At 42.7% G+C, this 25,604-nt stretch overlaps 1 protein-coding gene across 1 annotated transcript; it reads right to left on the reverse strand.

Moving 5' to 3' along the window:
• Positions 1–5,639: 5,639 nt before the first annotated feature.
• Positions 5,640–22,923, reverse strand: ATP6V1B2 (ATPase H+ transporting V1 subunit B2). Its single transcript, XM_024217683.2, has 14 exons — positions 22,774–22,923; positions 16,614–16,669; positions 15,583–15,681; positions 14,738–14,831; positions 14,533–14,610; positions 13,405–13,544; positions 12,876–12,977; positions 11,780–11,877; positions 11,151–11,274; positions 10,243–10,393; positions 8,702–8,784; positions 7,837–7,941; positions 7,025–7,154; positions 5,640–6,902 (listed from the first exon to the last, which is right to left on the reverse strand). Exons 1-14 carry the CDS (start codon positions 22,907–22,909, stop codon positions 6,760–6,762), a joined length of 1,539 nt encoding a protein of 512 aa, XP_024073451.1. The 5' UTR covers positions 22,910–22,923; the 3' UTR covers positions 5,640–6,759.
• Positions 22,924–25,604: the final 2,681 nt, after the last annotated feature.

The raw sequence follows: 25,604 nt of genomic DNA on the forward strand, positions 1-25,604 counted from the left end.
CTAGACTTGGAGCCCATTATCATGTTAAAGTCCTAGAGAACCATGACTGAGCAGATCATTTAACCAAAGAGAACCTACCACTAAAAATGTATGTTACACATTAGAAAACTAACCTTTTGTAGACTGGCAGCAAGTACACTCTTCACACTAGTCCATAGGTGCCTGGAGGAAGCCATTGCTTAACTAAACACATAAGACATCCAACCCTGCTTCTGGATCACTTATATTAAGTCTGTGCCCTTTGGCCAAATCAGCCGGGCTCTCTCATTGGTGAAGCCACACCAATTAGTTAGCACCTCTCAAGACTATCAGCAGCCAGCAATTTAGCTTTAAAGGTATTGATACTGCTGCTCTTTCCTCACCCCCTATGAGGAAGGTGCTAAGTGAGGAAAGGAAACGCCTTTCATCAGGCGGCAGCAGGCTTGTCAAATGAGAAACTATTGCAGCACATTGACAAATAGATCCCTTGCAACCTTCACCAGGCAAGTGAGAGTGACTGATTGACAGGGACCTCAGTTATAGCTAATACATTGGCTTCTCAGTCACACTTAATTCCAGCCCATTCATGTTCACAGGGATTCTTTTATTTGTTTTTTAATGAACCTCACAATTCTGCAGAGATTTAAGGGCAGGTGCCTGTGCCTGGCTCCAAAACACTCCTGCCCCGTGGATGTTTGCATAGCCTTTGTCCCGGCTGCTGCAGGGCTTTAGGAATCCCTTCTCCCAGCCTGAGCGGTGTTTTAAATCCCTTTTGCCTGAGGTCACTTCTGAACTTTGGACCTTCTCCTGTAATGGATGTTTCCAAACCAAGAACAAGCCCCAGGGTGCAGGCAGGTCCAGTCTCCCTTAGCTGGACAGAGAGTTCGCTCTGCTGCCATAATTTAAAGCAGTTATTAAAGTGCTTTAATCACAAGACTTTCCTTTAGGGGGGATTGTGGCCCTGTGCTAGAATTCAGGAGGCTCCTGTTCAGTTCCTGGTTCTGCTTTGGAACAATCTCCATCTCATGATTTTTTGGACCCTGCCTTACGCTTGCTGAACGATCGATGATGGCAGTACTGCTGCCTGTGTGCCCTTGGGCAAGGCCCTGATTCCAAAGGTATTTAGACTCCTTTCGCTGAACTCCATGGAAGTTAGGAGCGTAAATACCGTTGAGGGTCTAGGCCCTAATCTCTCTGTGCTTCAACTCCCCCTCTGTAAAATAATACTTCCTCTCTGCCCACCCTTTGTCTGCCCTGTCTATTTAGACTCTTTGGCGCACACACAGTGATTGTCTCTTACTAGGTGTATATACAGCACCTGGCTCTATGGGGCTCAATATGAGGGTACAGGAAATATGTGGCAAAGCTGGAACTGACTCCAGACTTTCTTAGATGCAAGCCAGTGCCTCAACTACAAGACCATTCTTCCCCCTTTCCATCAAAGGCCCACAAGATGCTTTACAAAAGGGAGTCAAGTATCAGGGGGTAGCTGTGTTAGTCTGTATCCACAAAAACAACAAGGAGTCCGGGGGCACCTTAAAGACTAACATTTATTTGGGCATAAGCTTTCATGGGTAAAAAAACTCACTTCTTCAGATGCACCTGAAGAAGTGAGGTTTTTTACACACAAAAGCTTATGCCCAAATAAATCTGTTTGTCTCTAAGGTGCCACCGGACTCCTTGTTGCTTTTACAAAAGGGAGTATCATTTTCATTTTACAGATGGGGAAACTGAGGCATATAGGCATGACATTAACCAAAGTCACCCACTGAGTCAGAAACGCCTTTCTGCTGGCTCTTGGCATCCTTCTCTGCTATGCATATTGTCTTCCATTTTTCTACTCCTCCTCCCCCCTTTTTGAGAACAGCAGGGAATGAATGAATGTTACTCTCATAAAGGTGTGCCTGGAAAAGTCAAGATATACATCCAAGACTGGCAATGCAATTATAAATGCCATTTTCCTAGAGATAATGGCTTCTGAAGTGTCTTGCCCAGGGAAAAACATATTTTCCAATAATTAGTTTGAACATTTAAGTGACTTTAAAAATATCAACTAACTCCTTCATCTGCTACAAGGCCTTGTTGGACTCCTGTACCTCAGTGAATTTCAAAATGGAATGGCTGTTTGATGTAGAGGAGGAGACCTCAGGGAATCCTGGGTTTTATCCCGCAAGCAAAAGGAAACTTTATTTACAGGAGATGGCTGTCACAGCAGCACTACAGAAGTTGGGGAAACTCCAGGCATGGCCCTTAAAAAGTGTACTGAAGTGCAAGGGGGCATGACCTTAAAAAGTGAACAAGGGCTTATGTTTCAGGCTTTTTTCCTACTACATTCCCCTACTTTTTTCTTTTTATGGGGAGGATGTTTACACATGTTTACGCATGTTTACAGTGGTACCATTTTAACTATAAAGTGACATAACCCTCTCCCCACATACACAGAGCAATTTATTACCTCACCCACCTTGTCTCTCCTATCCTGGGACAATATGGCTATAACACTACAAACTTATGGCAGTATAACATATTCCCAACTAGGGAGGGAAAAGCTAAACCTGTATAACTGGATCCACCTTAGGGTACGTCTACACTACGAGATTAATTCGAATTTAGATAATTCGAATTTGGGAAACAGATTGTATAAATTCGATTGTGCGCGGCCACACTAAGCACATTAATTCGGTTTTTAACCACATTAATTCGGTGGTGTGCTGCCACACTACCCCATTAATTTTAACCACATTAATTCGGTGGTGTGCGGCCACACTACCCCTAATTCGAATTAACAAAATCGATTTTGGTGCTACTCTGCTCGTCGGGGTGGAGTACAGAAATCGATTTTAAGTGCCCTTTAATTCGAAGTAACTGGCTCCGTTGTGTGGACGGGTTAAGGATTAATTCGGATTAACGCAGCTAAATCCGAATTAAAGTCGTAGTGTAGACCAGGCCTTAGAGGTTGTACCAGTATAACAATGTCCGTATTAACCCCCCCCCGCCCCAACAGTTATGGCACAAAAATTATGTAGATCCAGGTTCAGTTGCAGTAGCCTGGGGATCTGGAGTAGGGCCCATGGAAAATCCCTTATTCTGACGCTTTACCCTCAGTTTGTGCCCCTTTCCTTTAGTGTATTTCTAATACATGCTTTCCTAAGCCTTTTCTGGTGCAAACTAACAATTGTGATGCACAGAGTTGCTGGTGCCATGCTATCCCACCCTTCCTGAAAACTGACTTCAGCCCAGACAGCAACTCACTCTTCCCACCCATTTTGCCTAGCTGAAGGATTAAGCCCCAGAGTTTATGGCCATTCAAATGCTCATGTTTTGCAGATTACATCACCCTAGCCGGGAGGAAGGATGAGATAACTGGCCTAAAGGGAGGATGAGTCAATCACCCACCTGACTTTCAGCAGAAACTGTTAATGCTAGTGACCCTGACACATTGTGAACTCACTCCACAGAGGAGTATGGTAAGGACTTGTACTACGTTCATTTAACTTTGGGATAGCATACTCCCATAATGGGGTAAAGTCAGTGAATTGGGTATTTGGGGTTGTAGTCATGTTGGTCACACTATCAGAGAGACAAGGTGGGTGAGGTATTTTCTTGGCCCAACTTCTGTTAGAGACAAGCTTTTGAGCTACACAGAGCTGGAGATTTCAATGAGACAAGGTGGGTGAGGCCTTGTAGTGCCAAGACAGTTTTGGTGAAGTGCCAAAGTGTGGGGGTTTTTTCCTCCTCCAGAGGCAGGTTTGTATCAATTATGGGGCATGTAACACTAGCTCAATTCCACTCTATGGCCTTCTCTATATTTTCCCCACCGGCAGCAGCAACAATGGGGATACTACGGCAGAGCACAAGCAGCTCCTGCTGTTTCACCCACCCTGCCATCTAGACCCACTCCGAGCTAGAGCAGCACTCCCAGCAGTGGAAGTGTTGGGGGGAGAAGGCTAGAGACTAGCTTATTTGCTAGCACAACCCTCCACCTTTTAATACAGCAGCAGAGCCCTGTAGACATGTAACAGAAGACACCTGCCATACAAATTTGAGTAGAGACCTCAGAAAAGGCTCACAATGAAATCTGAAGGAAAGGCTTATCCTGAACTTTGGTATCCGTCCTACCTTTATTCTGAGAAGGAACTGTCATGAGACATCAAATTATTTGCATTAGTGGAGAGCCATGAAGAAATCATAGTCATTGACCAGTGCTTGGCTCTGTGCACAGACCAAAGATGATCCAGGCAATTTTCAGAGCAGGTTTGGTTGTGATCCTGCCACTGGAAGAAAGCTAGGTGGTTGCTACCTCCTACTCCTCTCCCATCTTCTCTCCCGTTAGATGTTGTCAGGAACCCAGCACCATAATATATGCTTCTCAGGTCTGTACTTCTGTAATATTTTCCATTTTCATAAAACAATCATCAGTTCAAAAGCCACTATGAATGTTGGTAACTGAAGCTAATTCATTGACCGTATATTATTCCCCTTTGAAGAAATGGCAGCAGAAGAGATTTGGCCTTGGTTGCATAGGAAGATCCAGGAATAGAACCAGGGTCTGCCTAGTCCCATTACTCTCCCCCTTACCATAAAACCAACCTCACACTCTAAGCTTCCAGTGTGTTTCAGAAACTGGAAGATGGGCTCATGGCTATATATGAGAGCACTGAGCCACTACAGCTAATACTGGGGACAGTTAGTCTTAAGTCTACACCTTAGACATGGTAACTGTTACATGTTTGTAGAATTAAAGATTTAATCCAGGGATAAATGTCCTCTAGGTGCAGAGCTATTTTTTGCCAATGCCTATTTATGCACCAGTACCACCCCCATAACGGTAGTTGGGAAACGAAGCAGATGTGTGCAGGATCATGTCTCATGTAAAATTTGCCTGCAAGTGTGAGGAAGATTTGCTACAATTTTAACCAGCAGGTCTCAAGTTTTGTAGTTTAGCGTAGCGGATGTGCGTGTAAAATGGTTTCACTGGAATTGTGAGATATTCCTGCTGTCTATTCCAAATGACTTCACATGCCTCAGGAAAGCCCAAGGAAAGCATCTTTTCACTATAGAGCCACTGAGACTTGATTTCTTCAACATTTATTTTTCATCTTTAACTTATTCAGATATCACATTTTCTACATTAAAATATTCTCATGCTAACACCTTCCCATTCCCCCCTCCCCAAGAAAAATAGAATTGATACAGCTTTAAGATGGAATGCACTAAAGAAACTGCAATTGCATGCGAGTTACAGAGACCAAACAATAGAAAGTTAGACCTGCACAGGACAGAGCTGCAGGGCAACATCAGGGACAAGCTGAAGTCAAGGTACTCGGCACAGTTTAAACCATGTTACACCTCTGAGTTTAACACTTGTCTAGGCAGGTACTAACATGGTTTGCAACTCATGCATGGATAGACAAAATAACTTGAACTGACCAGATTAGGCTGGAAATGGAAAGCAAATAAGGAACTCTAAAACCCTCTCTGCAGTGGGCTTTGAACCTGATTTAAACTAATTCCAAGCATGGAGATACTGGCTGGGTTAGGAGTGTTTTGGAAACACTTAACTGTTTGGCCGGATCTAAACTGGCTAGCCAAATCCATGTTTGGAAGGGTGATTTAAACCAAAGTTAAAACATGGTTTAAGGCCCAATGTCATCCAGAGAATTCAAAATATCCTTTCACACGTGCCAACAGGAGTTGCCTTCTGCCCCTCTGCATCATTTAGTACAAGACTTCTAAATTACAAAATTAACTGGAGCCCACCACAACACTACCAATACAATTGTATCTGGAGGACCTGGTATAAGGTTGTCTCCTATAATGGGATAACAGTTCAGTTTTGTACTGAGGAGAGTTTGAAGCTTTGGACAGTCTACAGTGTTGTACTATCAGGCGTTTGCATGATTTGGGACAGCGCTGGGCTTTAGCCCCTTTTCACATTTGTGACTTCTATATTTCAGGGAGTGGAATGGTTGGAGTAAGTTTCCTGCTTCTCCACCTTTTCCAAGGGGGCAGTTCAACAGGTTGATTGACTCCCTAGTCCAAGATAAGGACAAAACCTATGATCCTCATATAGAGACCTACTGCTTTGGATCTCTGAAGAGGTAGGAAGCTTGCTGTGCTACTTGGAAAGCATTATTTGTGCAAATGTTGCAACTTCATATATGCATAACTCTGGGGACAGCAGCAAAATGATCAAGGATCCCGCAGTTCTAATTAAAGCCAACAGTGAATTGTGTTCTGGTATCAGATGTACGCTGCCATGTAGCCAACTTTCCTCTTGCTAGTCTGTCCATCCATCACAATAGCAGGTCAGCACAGAGTGCCATCTGTTCTAGGCAACAGCACAGCAGCAGCACATGATCAGGCTGAATGCAGGTGCTCTGGGCAAGAGGGGGGCTACCACTTGCTCCTTGGCTCCCCCTAAATAACTAGTTATATTTGTTCCTGGTTTAGAGACCAAGTGCAGCTTCTGGTAATCCCTCTCCTGAGATGATTTAAAGGAAGTCAGTCTAGAAGACATAATTATAGTAACTGCAGTTACATACATCTACAAAGATAGGTGACTTTGAAGCTTCTTCCCCTCAGGAAATTTTACCAAAACCACTGAAGATCCAGGATTTGGAAAGAGATTTTAAATTCTTATCAGCTTAACACATCAGGAACACTGGCACAACATGTCACTTATTCTTGGTTTTAATTACAGGAGTGACAAACACCAACACATGAAAGAGGAAAATAAACAGCCTTTCACAGAGTACAGAGCTAGAGATGAAGCCGTGGCTAGTGCTTTGCAGTGGAGTCTCGAGGGTAGAACTCTGCCAGGGTGCTCTGAGGAATTCTCTTTAGCATCTCTTTGGGGAAGATTCGCAGAAGCTGCCAGCCAATGTCCAGGGTCTCGTAAACAGTGCGATTTTCATAAGGACCTGAAGAGGTAAGAGACTAAATTATGGGAACAGCTCAGAGATCAGTGTCAAAGACAAGACCTGGTCACTCCATGGTTTGAGTGCCTTGCAGAGTATGTCCCATATACTTTAGACATACTTACCCTGAGCTATGAAGTTCCTTTCAAACTTCTGCAGAAACTCCAGATAAAGAAGATCATCTGAGCTAAGAGCTTCCTCACCAACTACAGCCTTCATAGCTTGCACATCCTTTCCAATAGCATAGCAGGCATACTAGAAGGGAGGGGAAAACAGGGGAGAAAGCAAGATCATGAGGCGTTTGACCTATGTTACAAGGAGTGACGTACAGAACCAACAGTGTACTGGGTGGATAGGACGACAGAATTTGGGGCTTTTATTCCAGAATCTTTATGATTTTAAAGAGAGCTGAGGGATGGGGGAGCAAGAAACAGCATGACATGGCTCAGACAGGATAGTGTTGGGTGCAGTGTCAGAACCTGGTATTAGAGTAAGTTACTTAAGGAACAAAAACTTAAGTTGACTAACTGTATATGCAGCATCTGCTGGATAATATGACACACTGCACAAAATACATCAACAGGGTGGTTGGTGTGGAAAGATAAAGCAGCATTTGGCACAATGAGCCTGGAAAGAACTCCACAGACTATTTATTGGTACATTAAGAGCCTACATATTGTTTGTGCACAAAGCCCAGTAACTGAAAAGGGCTTGTAGCAGCAGACCAAATGGGAGGAGTGGGTCACTTATAGAACAGATTTGTACAAAGGCTCTTATCAGTGGACTACAGCAGAATCTCAGCTTTAAGGTATCAGAGTGAAGCGGCTTCAGATTTGAAAGTGCTAGCCAGTCTGATCCTTTTCAGGGTGCTTGATGGACGCAGCAAAGGTGTATGTACAGCTCAATACAGATTCCACATAAGAAAGGTAATGCATACCAGCTGGTTGGACACATCTGAATGATCCTTCCTGGTCATACCCTCTCCAATAGCAGACTTCATCAGTCGAGACAAGGAGGGTAACACGTTAATAGGTGGGTAAATCTTTGGGAGGAGAAAAGAAAGTTAATGGATAGCACTGAAAAAAAACATGTGGAAGCTCAACATTATTGGTTAGTTACATGAAAGTTTTCTTCCTACATGTACCCTACAATCTGTTCATAGTATAGAGACTTGAGAGAAAGTTGGTGGCATTCACACTACTGTTCAAAAAGCCAGTAGCCTGGTATCTGCTGCTTCTAGCACTTCAATGTATTCAGTGTTAGTCTGCATGTACCAGCACCAAGAATTCATAAATATGGTTTCTGCAACTTTGTATTAATTTAGATACAAACAGCTTCCTAAGAGCTAGCTCATGAAGATAAAAGTTCTCCTGAGAATGGAAAGAAATAGCACAACCTGGAAAGTCTGAGAAGTGGTCATTTTGGACTGGCCCTCAGGTTCAGGAGGGGATTTGTAAGGAAGGGATTTGTAAACCTACAAAGAGGATCTTTGTAATCTGTTATCTTGCTAAGTTTACTTTGCAATGAAGTCAGAGTGGACAGCTTACACATGGCAAGTAATTCAGACACCCAGTTCTATTAAACAGGCAATTGCTTTTAGACCTACAGTCTTCAATCTATGGCATCTTCTCCCCCCAGGGCTGCCTACTTCTAAAGAGGAGGACCTGCAACCTCAACCAGACCAGTATTATAAAAGTCCTTCCTCTAATATCTTTTGTCAGAAGAACCAGCCAATAGAAGAACGCAGACTAAAACTAACTAAGAACTTTGCATGTAAGATTGCTCAGAGGTGTGGTACCTACCTGTCTGTTGTGCAGCTGCCTATCCACGTAGATCTGCCCCTCAGTAATGTATCCAGTCAAGTCAGGGATGGGATGAGTAATATCTGCAAGAGGAAGTGGTTTTATGTTAAGTTTTCAGACCCCGCTTTTTATATTAATTCCAGCCAAAGCCACTCTGATGTGTCAGCTTTATAAAAGCTGTCTGAACAGCATATTTTACTTTAAATACCATAATAATCTAATGTAATTAGTATGCCATTTAAAATGCCTTGAAGCTAATTCAAATACTGCACATAAGAAAGCAGAGGATGACAAAACAGTCTCAACTAGATAGAAATACATCCACTAAGAAAAAGGGACCGAAGGACTTGATAAAAGCCACCAATAGGCTTGTTAAACCAATGTAAGGGGCATTCTAAAATCCTAGGCAGCACTGCCATTACTAAAAACAATGCATTGCATTATTACAGAGACAGTCTGTTCTGCACGTCATCTTGAAATTGCTAGTTACCCAATTGCCGGACACATGCAGTTGCTTTACCATGCAAAAGATTGAAAGGGAAAGTCATCTCACCTTTGTGCCTCACTGCCCATTTGATAGGTGGCATGATACTTCATACACCTCAAGAGTGAGGAGAACTAAAGTATTTTGTATGCGAGATGCTATTGTGCATATTTTCCCCAAAACTCTGAGGTGATCCAATGGTCTTAATACATTATCTCTCCAACTGGTTCTCGAGGATGCTGAAATTAGAGTACTTCTAACTCTTTGAAATACATCTCTTGAGCCAGATGGGATTTGGACTGACCATATAAGAGCACTAGAAACAAAGTGGATGAAGTAATACCTTGTACTGGACCAACTTCTGTTGGTGAAAGACAAGCTTTTGAGCTTACACAGAGCTCTTCGGGTCTTCAGAGCGGTGCATAAATTCAAAAGCTTGTCTCTTTCAAGAACAGAAGTGGATCCAATAAAAGATATTGCCTCACACCTTGTCTAATATCCTGAGACCAACACAGCTACAATACTGCACACACAGATGAGCACCTCAGCTGTGTGACAGATCTGATTCCTTTGAGATGTTATATGTTGCACAATAGGATGGACACGTTTTTACTGTTAAGGTACAGCTTCTCTTCTTGGCCAACACTGAGGTTGCAGATCTTTATCCAAAGTCTAAAGGAGCTCCAGTACCCAATAAGGGGAAGGAAATTAATGATTGTGGAATCTCAGGCATTGGAGATTAAGAGCAGGTTGGACAGACTTCTCATGGATGGTCTAGATAATGCTTGGTCCTGCCTTGAGTGCAGGGGACTGGACTAGAAGACCTCTTGAGGTCCCTTCCAGTCCTGTGATTCTATGATTAAAACTAGCAACTCCAGCCTCCTGACTCGTAGGAATCAGGCATCATGTGATTATCCTCAATCAATACCCTCCCATGGAATGCACACAGCAATAGTGCTAAAACATCCAAGAACTACATGACACAAGTAAGTGATGTTACATGCCCATATGTGAAAAGCAGATCTATTCCCAGAGAAAAGCAATGGCCAGGACTCACCATCATTGGGCATAGTAAGAATAGGAATCTGGGTAATGGAGCCATTCCTGCCTTCCACACGTCCAGCTCGCTCATATATAGTGGCCAAGTCAGTGTACATGTAACCAGGGAAGCCACGTCGGCCAGGCACTTCCTCTCTAGCTGCTGAAACCTGCAGGCAATTCAGGCAAAGTTACTCAAAGCTCATCACTGAGAGTTCAGGCACAACCACCACAAAGTCTGCCACCACATCCAATAAAGTTATATTAATAATTAACAGGACCTGCCACATGGTGGTGCCAAAATACAGCTATTCAAATCCTCTACAAGAGAGCACCCACAAGCCAGGCATGAAGATCATTCCCTGTGTAAAACAGAGATCCTGTAATGCTGATCAGAAATTGACTGCAAGGTTAACAAGGAACTACTGAATCAGTCTCCACTACAAATGAATTATATATCCAGGCAGACAAGCCAATTTTGCAATGCTTTATGACACAGTTCTGGCTAGTTTCAGAAGCCTGAGAAATGCAGAAGTAGCTTAACCTTGCATGCAAACATCAGTAATTTTTATACGTTTTCCCACTAGAGCTATAAGCAACTGGATAAATTAGTTTTAAAACGGGAGATTCCTGTGCACTGTTATTTCTGACAGAGCCCATGTTACAGGTGTCTGGTTTAACATGGAATGTGGAAAGTCAGCGGTATGTACTGTCCATCCCCGGATCTAGACTAACTTGTTAGGAATAACTTAAAACCTGACAGACTAGCCTTTTTTAAATGAATTATGTATCCTTCTCAAAAAGGACTGAAGAACAGCTAGATGTTTGCTGAATAAATTACTCATTTTATGCTCCCAGTAGATCTCAGCCCTATTTGGAGGATGCCTAACAGGCAGACACATTTATCTGCTAAACAGGAACAAGTACCTCTCGTAGAGCTTCAGCATAGGAGCTCATATCCGTCAGAATGACCAGTACGTGCTTCTCACACTGATAGGCCAAGAACTCAGCGGTGGTTAGAGCGAGTCGAGGGGTGATAATACGCTCAATGCTGAAAGGACAGAATGGCATGTTCAACACTACCCAATACTTTGAAGTTACAACTGCATACACTGAACAGCACAACTCAAAAGTAAGAGAGGAAACAGGTTAGGAGCCCTGTGAAACCTCAATATACTAATTGGAATGCACATAATTAGCGTCCAGGTTTACAGTATCTCAGAGCCTACTGTCACTAACACAAGATATTTGACAAGCCAGTAATGTGGCTTCTTTTAAGGACAATGGAACAGATGTCTCGGAAGGTTGTGGAAGCTCCTTCACTGGAGGCTTTCAAAAGAAGGCTGGATAGGCATCTGTCTTGGATAGTTTAGACAACAATCCTGCATCTTGGCAGGAGGTTAGACTAGATGACCATTATGTTCCCTTCTAACCCTATGATTCTAAGGTTCTCAAAACCAATTTCCAGCAGCTTTTGGACACCATAGTGACATGTTTTCCAGTGCACCAGTTCTCCACATTTCTGGTTGGGAAAAACAGCCATTTTACCTACTTACGTTGGATCATTGGCCAAGTTCAAGAACAGACACACGTTGTCCATGGAGCCATTTTCCTCAAAGTCAGATTTGAAGAACCGAGCCGTTTCCATGTTCACCTAAACCACAATATCAAGTAGCCATTTGCAAACAGGGAGACTGTTTTAAATAACTTACTTTATATAAACGGAATTTAAAGATTGGTTCAGAGCTGGTGCAAGCCTTTAGTATCTATACTACCAGCCCATCCTTTCAGTCAACCTGTGACTAAGAATAATGTTGGACAGTCTATCCATAGTGCAATATATTGTCATAAATGAATCAGGACCAAATGTGGCAGGAGGGGTAGAGATGAAATCTCTTGCCTTACTCTCATGACCAACCCAGTCAGGTGAAGACAATGGTCAACCGAGGGGGAGGAACATGCAACAATCCTCTGACAATCAGATGTCCTGCACAACTCCAGAGAGATCTAGCTTGGATGCATGTGCATTGTCACCCTACCATTCAAGTAACTGTGATATTGCTCTTTAGCAAGCACTGTCCCAAGAAGAATTTGGAGTGAGACCAAAATGAGGACGACAATTCTGCCTCCACCTAATCTGAGAATGTGACAATGCAATGACACTACAAAACAGATGCATAATACGTTAAGAAACAGTGTGTTTAGATTTCTCAGTGGGATGGCTTGCTACAGACAGCAACAGAATATCATGATACATTAAAGTTTCCCCTTCAATTGTGGTAGGGGTTGCAATCTGAGCAATTTACACAGTTAACTAAGTTTTTAAAAAGGCAGTGCTTAGGATCATTTAAAATGTTCTCCTCTTGTGTTCCAATTACAATGGAATCACCTATTCTTACAGATACCATTCTACCCCATGAAGCATTCTCCCATCAGACTTTGACAGGTAGACTTTTATCAGCCTGGATAATAGTATTGCTTTTACAACAGCATAGTACAGACTGACCTAAAATGTGACGAGTACCTCTAAAAAATTATGTTCTCATAATTCCAGTGAAATAGCAAACTGGATTGATTGATCAATCTTATTCAGTTCTGAAAGTATTGGAAAGAAACCACTTTTATGATGTACCCAAGCATAATGGTACTTACACCCATAGCAGCAAACACAATGGCGAAGTTCTCTTCACTGTAGTCCATCACATCTTTGGATTTCTTCACTAAGCCAGCCTGGCGACATATCTGAGCCGCAATCTGAGAGGAATGCAGAAGGAGCTGCATAAGTCTACTGTAGTAAGTTGCACATTTGTTTATCTACTGTACAGACTAACTCAGGGAATAAATCACTTTCTGACATGGATAAATACAAATGGCCTCCCAGAACTTTGCTCTGAGGCCAAAAGCAAGAGAAAACGGACAGCAGAAAACTGGTGCTAGAATAGGAAGATTATGTAGTATCTGGCCAATCATTATTTGAGAAGCAGCATCTTGAAAGAGCAGGACTTACTGTTTTAAAGCTTTGTGTTAATTTGTGCATATTTTACACACACAAATATTCTTAGCATCTCCCCACTTGTAACATCACATAGCTCATTTATTTTAAGTTCTTTGCACTGCAGAACTGAATGTTTCCAGCAGCTAGTTTTTCCCAAGGCTGTCAGAGCTCCATTAAAGCACCCACCTCATTATGGGGCAAACCAGCAGCAGAGAATATGGGAATTTTCTGTCCTCTGGCAATGCTGTTCATGCCATCTATTGCAGAAATGCCAGTCTGAATCATCTCTTCTGGGTAGATTCGACACTGAGGATTGATTGGTTGACCTATTGTATTTTCACAGAGAAGCCGCCACATTATTTATCTAACTTTAACAATGCATAGATTAATAAAGGTTTCAAGGTAAGGTTTCAAAATAAGGCTACAAAAATGCACCGCATTTAGAACCACAAACATTTTAGCTCACCAGACACTTTTGGTTCTAGTTTGACATTAGTCCATTGACTTATTTTTATTGGTCATGAGATCATTTATCAGTTTGGCATTTTATATGCATGCAGACAAAAAGGATAGGATACTGTCATCCTACTCCTTGGAGGGAAATTAACACCCTCTTATCTTTGGGGGAACGTTACCACAAGCCTATTATAGTTAGCACTATTAAGCCACTTTAACCAAAGCACTCTCCCTAATTAAGAACTGCCATGCATTACTGTAGGAAAAAAACAGACCACTTGCCCTGTGGGCCCATCTTAACAGTTTATGAACAACTTCCTGATGAGTTACTGGGCACTCAGTACTTTGTACGCCTTCTGCATGATTTTAGGGCTATTGTTTCATTTGCAGAGGCCTCTGAAAAGTGGCTTGTCACTGCATTTTGTGTAGAGTACATAACGGAATTCAAGTCAAAAGTCAGCCTCTTGCTTCCTGCCAGAAATGGGTACCATGAATAGTTTTTGAACCAGAGGTTCAAACTGAAAGGAAGCTTACTCATTTTATATCTGTGCAGCTTCAGAGCACCCCTGATCTTCTCTCTGCTTCAGCCAATCGACAGATTAACTGAATTGTCTCAAACCTTCTGGTTTGGGAGAGGATGCATAGAGGCCATCTCTGTCATCCCACTTTCCTCTGTTTCTCTGGCGTCACTAGTGATTTACTCAGTAAAGTTCTAAATACTCTTCAGCAAGCCACTGTTTTCATTTATGCTGCCAATTAGCATTCATATGTTCAGTTACAAGCCTGTCACTAAGATTACTCAAAAGCAGAAAGCAAGATTCATGCTACCAGAAACCAAAACAGATTAAAAAAACATACCCATAATGTCCAGGTAATCTTCAGCCAAGACAATGGGACCTCTGTCAATAGGTTTTCCTGATCCATTAAATACACGACCTGCAAAAACAGTAACAAGATTATGATTATATGAACAGGACAGTAGTTACCTAGTTGTTTTCCCATCTGCAGTAGTATTACATGAAAATAAATCTGTTCAATCCAAAGAGCAAGATCTAGTGCATACCAAGCATATCCTCAGATACTGGGGTTCGGAGAATATCCCCAGTAAATTCACAAGATGTTTTCTTAGCATCAATACCCGACGTTCCCTCAAATACCTGCAATATATCAGAAGAGACACCAGGTGAAATGGATAAATGTTCCTTTAGTATAGGTAGATAAAGACATTGTGCAAAGAGTTATAACAGATGGGATGGAAATATACAGGGTCAGTGATTCTCTAACACAACAAGCAATGGATTAACCAACAAGCAGCAAAAGCAAGGTAGACCTGTGTAATAAAGGAATTTCCAAGACCATTTAGAAACTGTTCATTTGTACAGATATGTACAGAAAGCAGCATTGTATAAAAATATATTTTACACATGACCTGTAAAAAGAAGTTGCCAAGAATGCCAGTGGCTATCAGGGATCACTTCTTTAAAATTTAAGATCATTTTCTTCTGCCTACACAGTAAAGCTCTTCAGCTAAGTAGGATTACAGTGGTAACTATTAACAGCTGTTTTGAGAACTACACAGAGCTGTGTCTCAAATACACTGAAGCTTTACAATGCATCTACATTGTAGTGGTACATGTTGCATGGAGAAGATGGAGTATGACTCTTGCCTTATGTCTACAAGACCCTATTGTGATTAGACGTTTACTAATTTTTACTTATTTTTAAACAAAAGCAAAAACTGAATGTTACTCAGGTCCATCCACTAATTATTTCCACGTGTTTTTTGCATTTATAATAAGTTTTGACTCAAGAAAGTTACAAAGACTTTAGATTTGCCATAGCCCAGACTGATGCCCACTAAGGAAAAGTCTTTACAGTGAACTAGTAAAGTTCAGTGCACTAGTTTACCTGAACTACAGCTTTAGAGCCGCTGACTTCTAAAACCTGCCCACTTCTCTGTGTGCCATCAGGAAGTGTCAAGTGGACAATCTCTGCATACCTAGGAAACTAATGCAGAAAAAAATCTGTAAGACAGTGGGAAAAAGTTAAAATCCACAAACTAGAGTTACTACATTATCCATAACAGACTTAACAGAGCTCGAGACAAAAAGCTACAATATCTTTTACGGAATTCACAGTCAAAGGGAAACACCAAGGCAGTTAAGGTTTACTGACAAAAATGTAGCTATTTTTATGATGAGCTCCTTAATCTGAGTGGTAGATTTAGGAAGCTGGCGAGGAAAAAATAAAACTTGTCTAAAGACAGCCTGAAACTCTTCTCTTGAGAAGAGTCATAGTAGTCTCGAACTTATTTGAAGCCATATGCCATTAGTCAAGCACAACAGAGATCCATGTTAAAGAGAAGCCAAGAACTCCAGCAAGGGAAAATTGTCTACCACAAGCAACACCAATAACCCCTGCAATCCTCCTATGAAACAGAAATACCCCTTCCCTTTTAACTCCCCCCAAATATTTGATAAGCATATGCTAAAATTGTTTCCTTTTGTTCATGTATCTAATACCATGCACCAAGTACTTTACAAGATTTGAATCATTAACATTAAATTTGAGTTTGATAAAAAAGAATATTCATTAGAGTTTAGACTGTTCAACTGTAGCATCCATTTCCTCACTTCTCTTCAAACGCAGAAGTATGAAAAGCATTGTTGCAGACTTATAGTCCTTTCCATTTCACCCACAGGACATTCTTTCCAACTAGGGTGCCTGACAGCCTGTCCCAATGTCCTGAAGCAGTCTCTGCGGCAAGATTTGGCATTTAGCTCTGAGTGTTGAGAATATAAACAAGATCTTGTGTTTAAACTAGATCACAGGACCCAAGGAATGCAGAGCTAAAGACTCTTCAAATGTGTGTCTAAATCACAAGCCAGCTTTCCTGCACCATCTCCCTCAAAAGAAGATTTCATTAGAATAATTTTTACCTTAACTTGATCCAAGATTACCAGTGGACCATTAACTCCTGATACAGTTTTATATGCTGAAATATAAAAGGTGCAAGTCAGACAATATATTAAAATCAGCATAAGCATTCTATGCTGAATAAGTAGTAGAACACCCCCTTTGCAATGTCTGGGGATCTAATCTCCTCTGAATCTGTGCGACCTTCCATATTTAGTGGAAGCTATGTGAACAGAACAGCAAGTGCCATTACCTGGTGCTGGTGATTCTGTAACCAGCATTCTTTTATTTGAGTCCCTACTTGGCCAATAACCTCAAGTGGTGTTGCAGAACACTGTAGCATTGGAGAGGCCACTTATGACCAGAGAAAAGCCATGAGTTCAGTGATGTAAACCTACATAATATGGTCAAATTTAAACAGAAAACTATCTAGATGCCCTGTTCTTTCCATCGGATACAATTCAATTCCCTATCTATCCTAAACTATTGTGTAATGGTACTGCATGCAGTGAAATAACTGCCATTTTAATTCATCAGAAAGGTAATCAATGTGATGCATACAAACATTTTATCAATTGGGAAAAGTCTGTAACAGATAAATACTATACAATTAATTGCAAAATCTTAAAAAGTTACTGATAGCAACCTTTGAAGTATAGGATAAGGAAAGGGGATGGTATGATGGGATAGCCTAAATTTTGGCAATTAATTGATCTTTGATTATTAGCGGTAAATATGCCCAATGGGATGTTAGATGGGGTGGGATCTGAGTTACTACAGATAATTCTTTCCTGGGTGCTAGCTGGTGAGTCTTGCCCACATTCTCAGGGTTTAGCTGATCACCATATTTGGGGTGGGGAAGGAATTTTCCTCCAGGGCACATTGGCAGAGGCCCTGGAGGTTTTTCGCCTTCCTCTGCAGCGTGGGGCCTGGGTCACTTGCTGGAGGATTCTCTGCACCTTGAGGTCTTTAAACCACGATTTGAGGACTTCAATAACTCAGACATAGGTCAGGGGTTTGTTACAGGAGTGTGTGGATGAGATTCTGTGCCCTGCGTTGTGCAGAAGGTCAGACTAGATGATCATAATGGTCCCTTCTGACCTTAAAGTCTAGAGTCTATAAGGGCAGTAGTAACTCACTGAGTGTTCGTCTTTTAACAGAGATCAAAGCAACAAGCAAAAACTATGTACCATTATCTCAAGACTCAATCTAATAGTCATCTTTAACAAGAGCAGTAAAGTATCCTGCTTAGTGATGTCAAAATACACCCAAAAAATTCTGCATTACATTTAGTTTAATTTACACTCAGATGTGACCAGATGAGGAATCTCACTTGCTCAAAAGCTGCTGATCCTCAGAGCACCTACAATGCATTTGGGAAACATTTTCCAGCATACCATGCCAACTGCTGCTGGAAGGGAACCTTTCAGCACCATCTCATGAGAAGCTAAGGGACTGCACCATGAAAGATGGTGTTTCACTTTAGTCAGTAATCCAGAAATTACATAGTATTTACCACAACTCATTTAAGGTGCACTGTCTCAAGTCTGAGTAGAACCATGCACAGATGTCTGAAGTCAATGTTTTAAACAAACAGAGTAGGTCTACACTAAAAACACTGCATCAGAGCAGCTGCACAAATGCAGCTGTAGTGCTTAAGTGACGAAACGCAGATGGGGTAGGTAATCCACTCCCCCAAGAGGCAGTAGCTATGTCAACAAGAGACGCTCTCCTGTTGACATAGCACAGCCGACTAGGGTTTAAGGTCGGTGTAACTAAGTTGCTCAGGGGTGTGGATATTTCACAGCTACTTCTGAACATTCCGGTGGGCACTAAACATTGACTCATGGGACTGTGGCATAAGATGAGCCCAACACTTTACAGGATGGGTTTTATTATTCACCTTGTAACTGGCACATCTTTTTGGTAGTAAGACATTACTATTAATGTGTAGAACATAACTTTGCACATGCTGACAATAGGAAATGACTTTCCAATCATGATTACTGTTATTCCACTAGAACCTTTATTACTCCCAAACAGGGCACCAGCATCTGTGTTTAAGCTTAGCCTCACTTGATCTGTGAATACAGGAAGTGTTTGAGAGCCACGAGACTCCTCTACCAGGGTCACAAGGGAAGACTAAGCAAGAGAGTAATCATTAATCAGTTACCACGGGGGAAAAGGATGAGCAAGTTGAGCTATTTCTAGATTGGGAAAACAGACTAATATGACCAAGAAAAGAATGTTACCAGGAGCCATTAGTCTTAGGGAAAGATCACAAATCCCATGTGGACACAAACAGGCTATGAAGACCTGGAAATACAGCATAGGCCAGACAATGTGAGAGTTTAGTACACATTGAAAGATGTGTACCTAAATCGTGTTTTCTGTATTATGTCAACAGTGTGATATTTACAGTGTTAACAAAGGTAACAAGTTTGCTGATGAACAAGCATAATAGTATAATCTTGAAAGCTTTTAACCTGGAGATGAAACAAATCAGATAGTATACTATGTAAGCAGCTTATAGGAGCCATTCTATTACATTTGGTTGGTTATAACTGAATTTAGATAAATGTTAAAGCTAAAGAGGATGAGAAGTCTAGCTCTGTATCTTTTTTACTTACAAGGAAATGTTTCATTTGTCCCAAGTTAGACACTTTGGGTTTCTCTGAACTGAACACTTCTCACTCTTGTTATGCCAATTAGAACTATTCAGTGTTTGTACCCAATGTGAATGGCACTTTAAAAAAAAATCAGGGTGAGGGTGGAGCCAGACATTTGCAAAAACAGGAGAGAACTATATTGAGCAACATTACATTTTAACTTGTGACAGTCTTGTCAGCACTTCCTCCCTGATCCAGGGTGAAGAGCTCCCTTCCTAACATTGTCCATCAGTGAGATACCACCAGAGTCATTACATTCAACAGCATCAAATCTATTGGTATCACACAAGCAGCTTGGCATGCTGACTCCAAATCCCTGTTTTCAATGATGAGGTAGGTGGGTCACAATCAAATCTCAATGTAATATTTTACATATATAAAGACCCTTCTATCTCAAAGGATTCCAAAGTGTTACAAGCTATATACATACCCCACAAAAAATGCAGCCACCTATGTGGTGGAAAGCAGACAGCAAGTGCCCAGCAACAGAGGAAGGGTCACTCTGGGGGGAAAAATGCTGAAAAATCCATGCTGATTGATACATGACCACGGGATCTTTATTGTCCATGCAGAGCACACATACGCTTAATTTTTAAAAGTCTTGTCCAAGAAAGACATTAAACTGCATGCAACTCTACCTTAGAAAGACAGAGCTAAGTTGACTAAGTTCAACCCCCAGGAAACAGAACAGGTGTTCCAAACCTCCATGCTCAAACCTCTAAGCCACCCCATCTGGCTGTATCTTGGGCTTCCGTGTCCTGTTCCCTTCTACTTTTGGATGAAGATGATTTTGTATGACTTTTTGGGTCCACAGTTACTGATCTGGACTTCAGACTCAATTGAAATACTCAAAAAAGCAAAGGCAAAGAGGTTACTTGTCTACATAGTCAGAAAATTCATGTGACTTAAGTATACAGGCTCTTTCACAGAGTTACTTAATCACACAACTTCAACTGATCTAAATCAAGAGTTCTAGCAAAAACACTGCTCCAATCAGTTTTGGCCTTCCTCATACCTACACTGCAGTAAAGGATTTAGAACTGTGAAATAACTGCCTAGTAGAATCACTATTTCCCCTTTTCCTCAACTTTCACAATTACAACAGTTTTAATGTACAAAATCACATCCCTCCCCCCAATTTCACCTCACACTATTTACAGTAATATGTCCAGTTTCTGCCAGAAAACTGATCTGTGTCATGCAGGGAAATACAAAATAGTGGATAACTAGCAACTAGATGTATCCAAAATTTGACTACTATTAGCACAAAATTAAGTCAGTAGTCATACCAATTACATTGAAGAAACTCCAGCTTCTGTATCCAGTAAAACATATAAGCTCATAGAAGTTGAGTCAGTTCTATTTATGAAGAGCTTGTCAGAACCAAAGAAAAATATTCAAGTGTTCTTACTGATTTTGAATTAAGAATGAGTCTCTAACTTAGGGCATGTCTGCACTACAAATTTAAGTGAACCTATGTTAGATCGACTTGCAGCCAACGCAGTAATTACTACATGGCTGAGGTCCATACTACCCTCCTTCTGTCAGTGGTGTGTCTCCTCACTAGGAGCACTTCCTCCAACTGAAAAGGGGCAGCATTGGGGGCTGAGAGCCAGGGTTCTCAGCTCTGTTCAGCTCCCCATTGGGAGCCCAGCTGCCCCCCAGGCTTCTTGTTTCTCTGAGGCAGGGGCAGCTGTCCAGGCTTCTCACCTCCTTGAGCAGAGGGGCCAAGGTGGGAGCAGACAGGCTCTAGCTGGAGCCCACCACCAGCCTAGGCTTTCTTGTCAATTTCATGGCTCCAGCATGGAGTTGTGAAATTGACAAGAAATACAGCCAACAGCCAATGTAAGTAATGCAATGTGTACAGGGACATTGTGTCCCCCTAACTTCACCAAGATAAGCCCTACGCCTCTCACAGAGGTGGAGTTATGTCGGTGTATCAGGGTATTTACATCGTAAATATACTGTAGAGCTTGGATAAATAAGTCACTTCAAAATATAAAGAAAACTGCAGTCATGATTAGCTATTAAGTTATATAACACCTGCTCCAAACCACATTTAATACTTGTCCATATGTGTTAAAAGTCCTTTATTGTATGATACATCTTGCATATCTATGTAGTCAGTTTCACACTCCTATTAAGCTGCAGTGTAATCACATGACCTTGAAACAGATCAGGAACAGATTAGTCAACCCATAGGAAGAGCGATGTTTCACAATCCCTTATTGTCCTTTACTCAAGTAAAAATCAGGACAATTAATACTCCATAAGAATACCTACCATCACACCACTTTAAGGATACTAACTAACAGCAATATCCACCATCTGCCTGTTATAGAACCATTCCTGTTGAAATGGAAACTGGAATTTGTCAGCAGCCATATTCTGCACACAGAATGCTCCTGGTGTGGAGCACACTGCATAACCCCTATTGATGCTACTTCAAGGGGTTGTGCCCAGTAAATGTAGGCAACAACACGATCTTTTCCAATAGCCTCTATATCTTATAATTTTCATTTGTGGCTCATCCATGCCAAGAGTCCCATGTGGTAATATTACAAGGAAAAGCCATTATCTGTGCAAAGAAGCCAGATAAAGCCCTCCGACTTTCCTAATTGCTTATGTGGAGTAAGTGCTCTGTCCCCAATAAGAATCTGTACAGCTTTATCACAGACAGGGGAAGTCAACTCTACTATGCTGATAAACACCCAAAAGGTGGTAATCTCAGGGGGCTGCTCCCCAAATCCAGTCCCATCCACAAGGCACACCCAACTTCTGACTCTTATTCCTACACCATGCAGACCCAGACCCTGGAACTAACAGAGCAAGTGTACTCTGTGATACAGACCTACACTGGAGCCAAGCTGGTCTATTTCCACCCAGTGGACACTCAAGCCCAAGACACTGGTCTGGGGAGAAGAGATGGGTCAGATGACAGGACAAGAGATGGCTTGGAAGCACTGGGGCCAGTGGGCACAGAGAGGGGCTACGGCAGTGAGAATGGTCTGGGTACAGGGACAGAGGAGCAGATAAGGGCACCCCAGCCAAGGGGAACAGGACAGCACCAACAGGCATGGGGGGATGTGTGTCTAATGGACAAGAAAAAGGGGGAGCTCTCTGCTCTGAAATGCAGGAACAGGGGCTCGGGCCTAACCCACCTGCCTGGGATGGAGGGGGCGTTAGCAATCAGAGCCTGGGTTTAGGGATGCAGAGGTCACGAGGAACCAGGCCCAGCCTCTTATCATCCCACACACACACCTGGGGTGCAGCAGGGTCCCCCCCAGACCAGCCTCTTGCCCCCCCCCCGCCACACACACCCCGACCCAGCCTCTTCTCCCCCCCAGCCGGGGTACGATGGGGCCCTCCCCCCCGGCCCTGGGGTACGATGGGGCTCCCCCCACCCCGGCCCAGCCTCACCCGCCCCCCCGGCCCGGCCCAGGCTCTGCCCCCAGGTGCCTCTGTACGGGGAGCCGCGGCCTAGGTAGGGTCTCGGCCGCGGCCTGGGACTCACTCAGTCGGGGCTGGGAGATGTAGTCCCGGTTGGCCGCCGCCGCCTGTTCCCGTGCGGCGGCCGCGCCGCTGTTGCCCCCGGACAGCTCGGACACGGCCCCGTTCACCATCCCCCGAATCGCCCGCAGCGCCGCCATCTTGTCTCCGTCTGAGCCCCGCTGCGCCACTGCGCAGGCGCTGATATACCCTCTCCCCCTCCCGCCGCCGTGCGCGCCGCCGAGACCCGGAACTGGCGAACGGAGGGGGGGAGGGAGGCGCGCGACCGCCAGGGGCTGGAGTGCTAGCCAGGGTGCTGGAAGCGTGGGGAGAGTGGAGAGGACGGGAAAGGGGGAGAAAGGAAGGAAGGAAGTTAGTTTTCAGTGGAGCTGGTTGGGGAGAAAGGGAACAAATGTATTGCATTTTTTCTTTTAAATCTCCAGAATGATGTTCCCCCCCCCTTCTTTTTCCTAAACTTCAAAAATGTGTCTGTTTTGAACTCTGCCCATCTCCTGTTGTAAGCATCCTCAGAGGTGCGGCTGACACCACTGCCTGGCAGAGGCTCCCCCATAGCCTCCCAGCACCTTTAGGGAATGTTCCCCGAGAGGGAAGGCTATACTGCACCTTGCTTAGTTCCACCATTGCTCCCAGTCACACACCCCTTGACCCAGCCTTGAGCAACTCTTGCGTCTGCTCAGTATTTTCTGGAAACACCTGTAGAAAATAGACTATGGTGTACAGCAGTTTGCCGTGACTCCTCTTCAGGCCTTTCAAAATGCTGTATGACTCTGACTGTGGCACTTCCCAGCACAGCTATGCCAAGAGAACAGTCATAGCTGAGAGTGTAGCATTCAGAAGTTATGTGTACGTTTGTGTGAAGGTAGCTTTTTTTTTATGTCAGAGCTGAATAGAATGCCAGGGTTATATTTTCCAGCATCCTGTCCCTGTTGGAACTCTGCTGGAGAGGACACAGGGACTCTGCTTTGGTCATCAGGGGACGGATTTAGCAGAATATGGTGCTCCTGGAAGATATTCCAACAAGCTGTGTGTGTGTGTGTGTGTGTGTGTGTGTGTGTGTTTGCATTCTGACAAAAGTTTTAATAACATGCTCCAGCTTAAAACAACAGCCAGGTCTAAGAGTGCAACAAGAGTGTCCTAGGGTAGATAGCAAACATGAAATGAAACATGGCTTCATATGCAAAGATGCTCCATACACTAATTCAGCCATATCTGGAACATCAAGTGCAGTTTCATAGATTCATAGTTTTAAGGGCAGGGTCAGAGTTGCCTTTCTCAACCAAACTTTTCATCTAATAAAAAATGATATCAAGTTTGTTTGACAAGACTCTCCTCCCCCCTCCCCCCCCCGCATTAAACTATGTTGATTGGCATTAATTATTCCAGCATCCTTTAAATTTTTACTGATTTTATCCAGGATCAATGTCAGGCTAATGAGCCTGTAGGTAACTTAGGCAGGCTGTTAGCCTTTTTTAATAGTCACACAATATTAGCTCTCCCCACTCAGTCCTCAGAGCTTCCTCAGAATTCCAAGACTTGTTAAAAATCAACATCAATGATTTAGAGAGCTCTTCATCCAGTTCTTTGAATATACTTCAGTGCAAGTTATCAGTTCCCACCTGTTTAACTTTAATATTTGCTGTTTAACATCCTCCTCAATTACTGATGTGATAGAAGGCATTACCACTTTAAGATATGAATACATCATCTCACTTCTTTCCATATATAGAAGAGAAATATTTATTGACTACTTCTTCCTTTGGGCACCACATTTCCAGAAAGATATTGGCAAATTTTAGCAGGTTTTGAAGACTAACAAACTATCAGGGGCTGGAGGGACTGATGTGAGGGAAAGATTTAATAATCTAACTATGCATAGTCTAGCTAAGTAATGACAAGTGAGGATACAATCATCAAGAAGTAAAGCAGTGACTGAGAAGCAGTGTAGTCTAGTAGATTAAACATAGGGCTAGAATCCCAGTAAAATGGGTTCTGGTCCTAGCTCCACTATTGATGTACTGTGTGACTTTTAGCAAATCACTTACTTGCTCTGTTTAGTTCATTAGTATCTGTGAAACACTGGACAGACTATTGATATTAAATAGAAAGAAATCAGGAGATCATGCGTAGCAATCACTTTGAGGATGAGGTTCTACTTTTCTTTCTTCCAGTAACTGTTTTCAGTCATCTGCAAAGCCTTTCTAAAAAGTGTTTCAGGGAGATGTGATGGGTTTGGTCACAGAGACCCCCTTGGGACTGTCACCTGATGCACTGAATTTGCCTCTGAGCCCATTTTCCCTGCCAGTTTGGGACTCCAGAACCCTGCCTTGTTGAGCCAGACATGCTAGCCAGCTGCAAACACAGACCCAGGTCTGGTCCACGGCCCCAAAGCTGCAGCCTTTAACCAAAAACTGCTCAGCAAGTACTCCTGTCTCCAGCACCCAGACATCCAGCTCCCAATGGGATCCAAACCCCAAATAAATCCGTTTTACTCTGTGTAAAGCTTGTACAGGGTAAATTGTCCGCCTCTATAACACTGATAGAGAGATATGCACAGCTGTTCGCTCCTCCCAGGTATTAATCCTTTACTCTGGGTTAATTAATAAACAAAAGTGATTTTATTAAGTATAAAAGTAGGATTTAAGTGGTTCCAAGTAATAACAGACAGAACAAAGTAAGTTACCAAGCAAAATAAAACAAAACATGCAAGTCTAAGCTTAATAAATTAAGAAACAGAATAAAGGTAAATCTCACCCTTAGAGATGTTCCAATAAGCTTCTTTCACAGACTAGACTTCTTCCTAGTCTGAGCCCAATCCTTTCCCCAGTACAGTTCTTG

The sequence above is a fragment of the Terrapene carolina genome, unplaced genomic scaffold (assembly GCF_002925995.2).
Source record: "Terrapene carolina triunguis isolate 2854851 unplaced genomic scaffold, T_m_triunguis-2.0 Scaffold53, whole genome shotgun sequence".
NCBI classification, from domain to species: Eukaryota; Metazoa; Chordata; order Testudines; family Emydidae; genus Terrapene; species Terrapene triunguis.

Coding starts and splice junctions, on each gene's coding strand:
- ATP6V1B2 (XM_024217683.2), bottom strand. CDS start 22,909: ATGGCGGCGCTGCGGGCGATTCGGGGGATGGTGAACGGGGCCGTGTCC. Junction 14,832..15,582: donor GCTCTAAAGCTGTAGTTCAG/GTAAACTAGTGC, acceptor GATATATTGCAG/GTATTTGAGGGAACGTCGGG. Junction 7,942..8,701: donor GGCAGCTGCACAACAGACAG/GTAGGTACCACA, acceptor CTCCTCCCAAAG/ATTTACCCACCTATTAACGT.